The sequence below is a fragment of the Uloborus diversus genome, chromosome 9 (genome assembly GCF_026930045.1).
Source record: "Uloborus diversus isolate 005 chromosome 9, Udiv.v.3.1, whole genome shotgun sequence".
In the NCBI taxonomy this organism is placed as follows: Eukaryota; Metazoa; Arthropoda; class Arachnida; order Araneae; family Uloboridae; genus Uloborus; species Uloborus diversus.
Genome location: NC_072739.1, coordinates 48,327,893 through 48,339,895, shown reverse-complemented (window position 1 = coordinate 48,339,895; position 12,003 = coordinate 48,327,893). Strand labels below are relative to the sequence as shown.

Here is a 12,003-nt window from a genome sequence, read left to right as displayed (position 1 = left end):
AAGACGGTAGGCATCCTAGGATTCTATTAACAGAATCATAGAATCTCCATTTTGATGGAGTGCGCCCATGTTGGGTTTTTTCTGCCCTCTATATAGACAAATAAGAGAATCATTAGAACTTTGGTAAAAATTTGATAGATTATGGCAATGATGTAAAAGTTGCAAAAATCCTTTTTATGAAGAATCCTTATATTTACAAATCAAATTGCAGATAAGCAAACATACCGTAAGGGTTAGGGGTATGTAAAAATATTCTTAAACAGTAAATGCTGGAGACGTACTGAGTACTCGGCCAAATTTTGATCAGATACTCGGCCAATACCGAGTAGTTCGAAACAATAAAATATCGTTCAAGACAGATTTTACAATCGATAAAAATTGATTACAAGCATATAGTATACTGCAATCATTTGCAATTGCTATGTTCATAAAATAAGACTGTATTCTATGTATAAGTTGAAAAAGAAACACTTATAAATTGAAATCAGAGTACAAGTTAAGTACTTTTTCTGTATCACATATTAGTGTAGGACAACTTACTTTTGGTCAGGAATATTCTAAGGGATCCTAAAGATAAATATCATGACTCATAACAAAAAACCCTTTCAATTATATCGCAACCTAATCACTTGAACACTTCACTGCAAATTTTTAAAATCTTGGTTTTGCAGATTTAAATTTTCCCATAATTATAACAATGAAAAGAAGTAAAGTTAAGTTATTTTTTAAGAGTAAGAAAAAGGTTGTGACTTTGGGTAAAGAAATACTTAGGAGAAAAATGCTATTAAAATATTTTAATAATTGAAATTACTGCACAAAATGCGAGATTAAAAATTTAAAGACATCCGACAAAAGTCGGATTTTTTTTGTCATATGTCTTTACATTCATGAGTTCACATTTTAGGCACTGAGAAAGACGTTCCTTGTAACACAGAAACATGTGACTGCAGTGTTCCTGCATATTTGGGCTTTTAACGTTGCTTTATGTATTTTAAAAATTACTTACGTTTATCAGAATAGAACTATAATAGATTGATACAATTTGTTTTAATTCCAACTTGATTAATCATACCTTTTATTTAATTGTTTATTGTTAATTTTTAAAAGAACTTTTTTGTAAAGTTTTTGACAAACTAAATTTCTTACATAGTGTGCAATCAAATTTCACCTGGAATTTTGTTTTAAAATCTATTATATGGCCATGGAGGTTTAAACTACTACTCCAATAAGTTCAAAATTCATCATGTGTGTGTCGTTGGTTTTTAAAACATAATTGGTACTCGGTACTCGGCCAAAGTACTACGCTGAACGTCTCTATTAAATGCATTTATTTTCACGAGCTTGCAGCAATCTCGAAAATTTCAGCCCTACAAAATATTCTTTTAAAGAAAGCAATTCTGTTCATATACAGTTTGAAAATTGGAAGAGACAGATTTTCCAAAAGGATTAATTTTGGTAATGTCAAACAAGAGCTCCCAAGTGCAGTAAAACATTCATCAGTTCAAAAATTTTAAGCCATGGGATGCTGATAACATTGTCTATGACTTTTTTGAAGCAGCTAGGATGAATTCTGAAGAAAATTATTGAAAATCTCCATGTTTATTATTGCAGGAAAAAGGTATAAAAGCAAAACCCTGTGCACCCGATATGAACTGCTCGAACATTTCAATACCCCATGAAGTCTCCCCTGGCTATTAAAATATTTTAATAAGGAGATGGCTGCGCCATCTCCTAAATCTTTATGTAGGTGACTGGCAAAAATCTACTCGTGTAAATTAAAGGGAGCAAAAATTACCAAAAAGTCCTTACACTATGTTATCCATACCCAAATTGTTTTCAGTCATTCATTTATCCCCCCCCCTCCCCAAGAATCTACAGCCCTGGGCCTAACCCAGTTTATAGGTAGAAACAGGCCTGTTAAGCTTAGCATACCCATAATAAAATAATTGTTATTTCATGTAATAAGCTGCATTATTCATTTAAATTCATATAACTCAATTAACTAAGAACTTTCTACTCATTAAAGCATACATTTTATTAAATCTAAACTCATAATGTAGTTTTTATTCAGAAACAAATGTTTTAATGTTCAACACTATGCCCAGTCCACACTCATTTTTTCTGCTATGTAGACGATTTTTGGATAGACCCAAACTGTTTTAAATGTTGTATAATGGAATTTTGTTCGTTCTTGAAGTTTCAAACAGCCTTTTCTTAGCATAGGATTTTGGCTTGCGTGATTGTTAAAAGCGTTAGTCTGAAGTATAGATAACGAATCGATTGAATTTGAAAAGTGCATTACAGTAGCGCATTGAAAATCCAAACACATTCTCATTCACACAAACATTTCAGAAACTTCCACAATTGCTGAGGAACAGACATATTTTTTTAATTAATTACATACAATGATTAAAGAAATGAAAGAAAGTACAATAAATAGAGGTGAGGTATTATATTTCTCAGCTCAACCGGCTTTGAAACATTACTTTAACTATACTTAAGTGTATGAAAGACTTGGCTGGAAGGAAACAAAACTTTCAAAGTCAGACGATATTTTCAAATGAGTTTTTACCAGTTTTTCCCAACAAAAAAGATTTTAACTGCAAATTAGTTTTTTTTAATGGAATTACATAGCATAATGCACATATACATTTGTATAACCACTTTCTTTGATCAAATAGCATCCTATTTTCCTGAATTAGATTTAATTTTAGAAACCTGAACTGCCTGTGTAATGGTCTCTGTGAAAACTAATCATATTTTTTCAGCAAATGAAAGATCAACGAATTCGAATGGCATGAAGTTTACTGAACAATGCTTTTGATTAGGATATACAATTCAAAACAAAGCAAATTAATACTTATACATGCATACACATAAATGTTTCAGTTACTTATAAGGTATTTTTAAAATTTTCTGGGTATACATTTTTTTTAAATTTAAATGAAGAGCTACTAATTATAACAACATTTACACATATTTTGCAAAAAATACAAATATTAGATGTTTACAACACCATCCTTCAACAGTATACTGATTTCAACAGTATTTGTAAAATAAGTTTGATTGCTACTCGATTCTGAGATTTCAAGCAGCTTTAGAAATCAGGTAAACTGAAAAAATAAATAAATATCAAAACATTTGCATACTAACCTGAATCTTTTCGTCGAGTTTTGAATTTTTAATTTGACTTCGATATGATCTCTGTCGAAATTGTAAATTTTCATTTTTTGACTAATACTTTCATATATTAAGCGATTTCTCTTCGCTCTTAATAAATCAGTTTGTCTTTCTCCCCATAAGTCTATGAGAAGTTGAGTTTCACTATCCAACCAATTTGGTTTCCGACCTTTTTTTTTCTTTTGCCGCAGCCATTATCAAAAAACGCACACAGAAGAAGAAAGGAATTAACTGCGTTTACTATGGTTAACTCACTTGGCCAACGTGGTTCAACTTAACTGAGTTTGAAACTCAGTTAAACCTGTTTTGTTGCCAGATTTAACCAAGTAAGTTTCTTAACTTGGGTTAAGTCTCCAATGCGAACAGGGTTTCAGAAGTCTATAGTTGACACACCAAATATGCACTTTTGTACGTTAATACAGAGACCGTATTCATCTAATTTTGAAAATACGTTTTTCAAATGTTGGTGATGCTCTTCAGGATTTTGAGATGCTATTAGTATATCATCGACAAAGGCGTAAACTCCTGGTAATCCTCGAGTAATTTCGTCTGAAAAACGTTGAAATGTAGTACTCGCGTTACGGAGGCCGAACTGCATCACAGTACTTTCAAATAGGCTAAAAGGAGTGCAAATTGCAGTTTTGTGAATATCGTCCGGATGAATAGGAATTTGGTGGTACGCTTTTATTAAGTCAATTCGACTAAAAATTTTTGTTCCGTGTAATTCAGCTGTAAAATCCGCAACACAAGGGATGGGATATTTATCTTTCATTGTTTGAGAGTTTAGAGATCTAAAATCACCAACTGGTCTACACTCTAAAGTTCCTTTCTTGGGAACCATGTGAAGTGGCGAAGCGTAGTTGCTTTTCGAAAGTCTTATATGTCCTAGATGCATCATATTTTGAAATTCTTGCTTAGCAATTTTAAGACGATCTGGAGCTAACCTTCGAGGTTTTGCTACTACGGGAGGACCTTTTGTTATTATGTGGTGAACAGTATTGTATTTTACTGTTTGATGTGGATTAGGTAATTTGGTTATAGCAGGAAATTCTCGCAACAATTTATGATATTCTGTATCCCCAGAAAGAGAAATTTGAACCGAATGTAATATCGAATCTTTAATTCGGTCTGCTGATTGCAATTTTGTTTTCATATCTCTCAGACACTTATTGCGGAGATCTAGCACCAATTCAAAATAATGGAGGAAATCTGCTCCAAGAATAGGTGAACTAACATCTGCAATCAGGAAAGTCCGTAAAAAGTTTCGTCTTAAATTCAGATTCAGCAATAAGGTTTTCTGACCATAAACATTAATGTTGGAAGAATTTGCTGCCATAAGGGTTTGTTGCGTGGCATTTCGTTTCTGGTAAATATTAGCAGGAATTAAACTGACGTTTGAACCTGTGTCAACCAGAAAAGATATATTTGTTGTCCGGTCACGAATGAACAAGCGACGTGATTCCTTAGGCAAAGAATAAGTCGCCGCTATTCCTTGCTCGTTTCATTTCCCTGGCACTTCACTTGCAAGGTTTCACGCATTTTTCTTCTTTACATTTGTCTCCAAAGCGTCTATGATACCAACAAATTGAAAAATCACGCTTACGAGAGACACTCCTTTCGCGAGACCCATTGTTTCTGCGATTGGGCGGACGACCGCGAGAATAGGAAAGACGATCAATTCTTCTATTTAACTTTTCAATTTCGCGAAGAAATTTAGTCTCAAGTGTTGGTTCACTTTTATTAGACACTGCAAAAGTCTCCGTGGAAGATGGTGAAACTTCTATGATCCTATCGGCAATTTCTGCAGCTTTGTCTATTGTAAATTCGGAAACTGCAGCTAAAATTGTTTGGACTGAAGATGGCAAACGCTGCAAAAATGACTCTAGCATCAAATTTTCATCTACATTTAAAATTTCGGCGCGACGTTCCGTAGCAATTCAGATGGTTTGCGAGAGCCTAATTCTTCCCCTGAAAGTAACTTTCGAATTTCCTGTTGGGATGATTCCCCGGACCGATTTATAAGTTCTTTCTTAATATGGGAATAAGAATCGGTTTTATCTGGTTTCATTAATACATCTCTTATTAAAAAAGCTGTATCAGGAGGAATATGTGCAACTACGTAATTGTATTTTGTTTTCGAATCAGTTATGGGCTTTGGAGTAGCAAGTTCAAAAGTAATTTCGCACATTACAAACCATAAACTAGGATCTGATCTATGGTACTGGGGTATTTGTACTGCGCTTATTTCAGACATGGTACAAGGTTCAGATTCTTAAGGTTCAGACATTGAATGAATAGTATTAAGACATATAAATATAGTACTATAACATAAATGCGTAATTTATACTGTTAATGGGAATTTGGCATTATAATCACAAACTCGACATATACACAACTGAAAAATGCAATGTGAAAAATTATCAAGCCTACTATATTTTTAAAGATAAAACTTCATGGTTGGTTGGTTGGTTTGTTTATTTTTTATGGCGCAAGAGCCCTTCAGGGCTATACTGCGCCAAACGTTTTTTGGGATAAAATATATAGATAAGTATAGGAGTAAGCGTGTTTTCAGGTGAAAGCTATAAACATAGGTAGTTTAAAATAAGTAATAAAAAACAAGTAGACATTAAAAACATTTAGATAACGTATGAAATAATATGTTGGATAAAACACCTTGAATAACAAGAAAAAGACAAATCACATTTTAACGGCACAAACACTAAATTAAAAGGGAGAATCTAATCTCCTGGAGGAAGGAGTACGAATTGCAATGGGGTGGGTCCCCCAGCAACTCCTTCAAAGAGGGGTTAAAATTATTAAAATATTTAAAACGTGTTTGGTTAAAATTAGGGCAGTTACTTAAAATATGTAACACTGTCTGATTCACATTACATGTAATGCACGTTGGAGCTGGTTCGCGACATAAGAGGTATTTGTGAGTGAACCTTGTGTGACCAATGCGAAGTCGAGCTAGTAATACTTGTTGTCTCCTGGTAAGTTGTAAAGATGTGAAACCTTTAGCCGAGGGCTGGATAGAATGCAATTTATTTTGTGTTTCACGATTCCAGGACCGCTGCCAATGCGTGTTAAGACATTCAGAAATTACGTTTTTAATGTCGTCAAAAGGGACAGTGTCATCAACCAGGATACTTGCGGCTTTGGCAGCTGAATCGGCTGCTTCATTGCCTGCAATTCCCACATGACCAGGGACCCAACAGAAGAGAACATGAAATTGGTTTTTTATAAGATTTTTGTATAAATGATATGACTGAAGGATAATAGGGTGGCTGTTATTGTTGCAGTGAGTGATGGCTTCCACTGAACTCTTTGAGTCAGTGTATATCACCCATTTTTTGTAATTGGATTGGGTTATGGATTGGAGAGATGTAGATATGGCTTTAATTTCTGTAGTAAATACAGAGCAAGATGGGTTTAATTTTTCTGCCGTAACGTGACCATCCACTATTGTAGAAAAGCCGACGTGTTCGTTTCCTTTTGATCCGTCAGTGAACATGGTAATCAGAATATTTACATTTTGTATCAGAAAATATTTGCTGGTAAGCAGCATTAGAGGTAGTCTCTTTAGGGAATTTAGCCAGGTCATTGATGGTTGATATATTTACTTCGCACCATGGTTCAATTAGTTCTATTTTATTAAGAGTATTTAAATCTGACAGCTGCAAATCTAAAAGCACCTGGCGCATTCGGATCCCAAACGTTGGGGTTGCAGAAGGACTATGAAGAAATAAGACAACATTAGATGGATTAAAAATATGAAGGTGTAAAGGATGATCAGTGTAAGGTTTTGTTTTGAAGTAGAAGTTCAAGGAAAGTTTGAGGCGTCTATTGTTTAAAGAATGTTCATGAGCAAGAATATGGAGACTGTTGATAGGTGATGTTCGAAATGCTCCTCTGCAGATGCGCAGTGCCTGATTATGTATTGGATCCAGACTTTTCAGGTAGGTTTTTGCCGCGGAGCCATAAATTTGGCATCCATAATCAAGTTTTGAGCGTATAAGAGCCCTGTATATTCTTAACAGAGACTCTGTATCAGCACCCCAAGAAGTGTTCGCTAAGACTTTAAGGATATTTAATTTCAGTAAACATTTCTTTTTTAGCTCTTTTATATGCGGTATAAATTTAAGTTTATTATCAAGTGTGAGACCAAGGAATTTTCCTTGGTCTTATACAGTTATTGGTTGATTGTTAAGGAGAAGACTTGGATCAGGGTGAAGCCCTCTTTTACGGCAGAAGTGGATGCAGAAGGTTTTTTGAGCAGAGAAAGTGAAGCCATTTTCCTCTGCCCATTGTGATACTTTATTTATAGCGATTTGAAGTTGTCTTTCAATGATACTCATGCTCGATGAAGAGAAAGAAATTTGAAAGTCATCAACGAACATGGTACCCTTGACAGCGGGAGGCAGTTGTTCGATTAAGTTGTTGATTGCTATTACAAAAAGAGTTACGCTTAGTACACTTCCCTGGGGAACTCCTTATTCTTGAATGAATGTATCTGACAAAATAGACTTGACACGTACGCGAAAAGTTCGATCTCTAAGAAAATTGGAGAGAAAGATGGGTAGATTACCTCGTAACCCATACTCGTGCAGGGTTTTGAGGATGCCATATCTCCAGGTACGGTCATATGCTTTTTCAATGTCAAAAAATACGCTCACAAGATGTTTTCGTTTGAGAAATGCTTCTCTTATTGATGTTTCGAGAAGCAGTAGGTTGTCTATGGTACATCTGCCGCGCCTGAATCCACTTTGATATGAAGATAGCAGATGGCAAGACTTCAAAATGTACATGAGCCTGGCGTTTACCATCCGTTCCATTACTTTGCAAAGGCAGCTTGTGAGAGCTATAGGTCTGTAACTCTCGGGTTTATCAGATTGTTTGTTTGGTTTAAGAATAGGAATTACTATTGCTTGGCTCCAGAATTTGGGGAATTTGTGCTCAGAATAAATTCTATTGAAAAGACTCAGAATATTTTCTAATGAAGACCTGCTTAGGTTTTTTAACATACTATTGTGTATTTCGTCAGGGCCAGGTGATGTGTTTTTTGATTTTTGTAAAGCAATATCTAATTCTTGAAATGTAAATTTTGTGTTGTATTGATGAAAAATGTTTGAATTAAAATCTAGAACTCTTTGTTCTTTGCGTGATTTGATAGTTAAAAATTTTTTGCAGTAGTTATTTGCACTGGAGACTTCTGCTAAATGAGTCGCCAGGCAGTTAGCCACCTCTTTGTGCTCCGACAAAAGTTGACCATTTTTCTCCAGAATGGGAGCACAAGACGTATTGTAGTTGTATAGTGCCTAGAAGGGGTAGTGTTGTGATCGAAGCGGAAACCGTAGCACCAAAACGGAGGAAACAACTAGGTGGCGCTGATGTCCCCGCCGGCGTCAGAACTACGCTATTCCTCGCATCGTAGCATCGTTATTTATTTTGTAGATTTACAACAAATCTTATCAATCAGGGAAAAAACAATACAAAATGTTTATTCGGAAAATATATTTCACCTAATATATTGATAAACTGAGATAAAATTAAAAAAAAAATGCTGTTAATGAAAAACTTTTGATACATAATTTCTGTTTTCGTTGTGTGCGTCTTTCATCATTTTCGGTGTATCAACGAAACAAAAATAGTTATGATATTTCCAATTTATTTTTGTTAAAATTTGGCAAAGATGTTTTCTCTTTTTTTTTTTTTGCAATTTGTTTTTATGAAATTCACTCCAAAAAAAAAATTTTTTTAAGCATGCAGTTCCTTTAATTCCATTAGTGAATTCAAGATGAAAAAACAGAACAATATTAATAATGTAGTTATAGTAATACATATCTATATCTACAAATTAGTTTTTTGAGAATTAATGCTTCAAAATGTTTTCAGGCAAAAAATTTAGAAAATTAATAATAAGGTACCTATATTTTGATTTATATAGCAGTTATTCAGTTTTGCTCCTTTTTTCTTTTAACATCAAGCATAAAGCATAAGTTAATTCGGAACTCCAGCGCTCGAATACGCTACCTTGCGGTGATTTATAAAACTGCGAATGCAACTAAAACATTGCCACGTTGCGCTCCACGTGTATCTGTTGACGTAAACGCGGTCAGTTTGTTCTGAGTAACGCATTCAACATGTCTAATAAGAACGCCTTCAACAACAGAAATTAATTCGTCCCTTAGTAGTATTCTCGAGCTCCTCAAAATAATGTTAGTTTTCCTTATTTCTTTCAAAAAGTATTAAATGGTGGAAGCGTAAACAAGAAAACTCTGGATTAACAAAATTGGATAACGTTATACCAGGTAAAATTTTTTATTGTTTTGTATGAATTTGTAAGAATATGAGTTTTTTTTAATCTTGAATTAATTTAACTAATCATATTTTACAGCAGCATTTAGTTGGAATGGACAGTATGCAAAATATTTTCTTGAATTTATTATCGTAGAACAAAATGAAAAATTGTTTAACCGAGAAAGAATTTACTTTATTCCTTTTATTCTCAGCTGAAAGGTTTCGCCAAATTTGTTTAGGGTTATAATTTTGGAATTGTGCGAGCAAAGTAGCCTTGGCGAGATTTCGCGTTTTTAGTTAAACCATTTTTAATTTTTATCATGAGTGGAATAAAATGATAGTAAGATTACAGAATTCGATAAGTAAAAAGAAATAATGGTCAATCAACTGAAAAGAAAACTACCACCATATATAAACTGTGAGTACACATTTTATTTATTTTGTTCTGAGTGAATTTGAATAAATATCAGTTTTTCAATTCGATGAAGAAAAAAAAAACGAACTTAACAACATTGACTGGACACTTTTCTTTAACCTAATTCCACATAAATGATTTAAATAACCTTTTTTACTACAGTATCCTACTGAAATAGAAAGTGTGCAAATAAATTTTCTTGAAAATATTTATCGCAGAACAGATTGAAAAATCCAGAAAGAACGTTAAGAATTTGAACAATAAAAAATAAAAGTTCGCCAAAAATCTGTTTATAAGGTTATGGTTTTAAAATTGTGTGAAAGAATAATGTATCTTGACAAGATTTCGCATATCAGGTAAATCATTTCCATGACGAATGAATTAAATGCATGATTTCTTTAGATATCCAATCATATAGTCATAGAAATAAATTATCTAGTGTTAAACGTTACTCTTGACAGTCTGCCACGTATGTGCACTATGTGACAAAAATGTCAACAAATGCCGGAAATGTCACGAAACTGAACTTAATATGTACTAATGTATAGAAAAAACGGTACAAAATGAAAATACCGTTCGAAGCGAACCAAAAATTTATGAATTCCGAATTCAACATCGTGAAAATGGCTGCTTCAGAACAACTTACTGTGTGTTCTGCATTAATTGTTTACTTTCATAATACTTTTTGGTTTCTAATCTCTTTCTATATGAGTCAGAATAACCAAAAGACTTTGAAAAATCTTTTCAAATGAATAAAGCGAAAAAATCATACATAACAACAAAAATCACAACACTTTTAGCATTTTCTTCGTTACCACATGCGTTTGTTTTAGTTTTTAATTCCGCCATTAGACAGTGACTGCAGTGCCCCCTATAGTTCGTTGGAGTTGCGAATTTTGGTTAGCTTATTAAAGAACATAGTTACCTGGAAATTTAAAACAATATACACAGAAAATGAAACTACACTTTCTGCAGCAAATGCATTAATACACTAATTTGATGTAATGAAAATTAAGTAATTGATTTTCTTTTTGAAGTTCATTGTAGTCATAACATTTGATTTGAAATAAATGAAAGGATTATCTATAATTGAAACTGAAAATATTTTAACCACTGTGAAAAAAAAAAAAAAAAACAAATTTGATAAATGAAACAAATATTCTTATCTTAAATGCTTTATTAAGATAACATGAAACATTTTCAAAAGGAACAATAAAACAATTAAAAGGAAGGCATAAATTCACCCTGCTCAACCCAATGAAATATGCATAACAAAGCTGTAAAATGAAATGAACTACGACACTTGACATTAATATTACTTAGACTCGTGCTTAGAATTTTAGCAGCCCTGAGCAAAATTTGTTTCAATAGTCGATAAACAATCATTTCTGTTATCTATTTATTCACTCATAAAACATAACATATTTCATTATCATACACTACAACCCACTGTAGTGTATCACCCAGCTGTATAAGTTAGTTCGAGATTTTAAAAAGTAATTACAAAGTTAATGTAAAAAAATATGACCAAAATATGGTTGCAAAGAAAATTTTTGGAATCCGAAAGAGGTTTAATTGATGAAATAAAGACTCATATCCAAATTGCGTTATTTCAGCCACGAGTGGTGGGGCATAGGTTAGATGCAAAGGCATCTCTACGCCTCGATAAAATTTCATCCAAATCGGGGATGGACGAGCGGAGACGATTGAAAAATTAGGTCAGTTGATGCGGAGACCATAAGCTAGAGTAAAAACAATGACACTGCGATAAAAATAATCAAAATGGTTAACAAAAATCCATAACACTAAAGGAATTTATTTGCATGATAATTTACAATTTTCTTACTAAAAATTAAAAGTTTGAAATCAATCTTGAAAGTAAAAATCTGAAAATAAATAAATAATTATATAAAAAGACAAATTTTCTATTTCTTTTAGCTTTTCAGCGGCACTATTTCACACAGAAATATTTTATTGCTTTGTAATATTTTTGCGATTCCTCAACATTAAAATACTTTAGTGGCTCTTTGCGTCCGCACAGTTTGCCACCCCTTAAGCACGGTCCTGATTACACTAGCAAAACATTAATTATGTCAACTGAGTAAAGT

The 12,003-nt window shown here is 33.2% G+C and overlaps 1 protein-coding gene across 1 annotated transcript; it reads right to left on the bottom strand.

Annotated features, from left to right (window-relative positions):
- Window positions 1–4,697: 4,697 nt before the first annotated feature.
- On the bottom strand, window positions 4,698–5,434 carry LOC129229623 (uncharacterized). Its single transcript, XM_054863972.1, is given in 2 exon segments — window positions 4,698–5,107; window positions 5,110–5,434. Coding segments are annotated over 2 exon segments (735 nt in total).
- Between the last annotated feature and the right edge of the window lie 6,569 nt (window positions 5,435–12,003).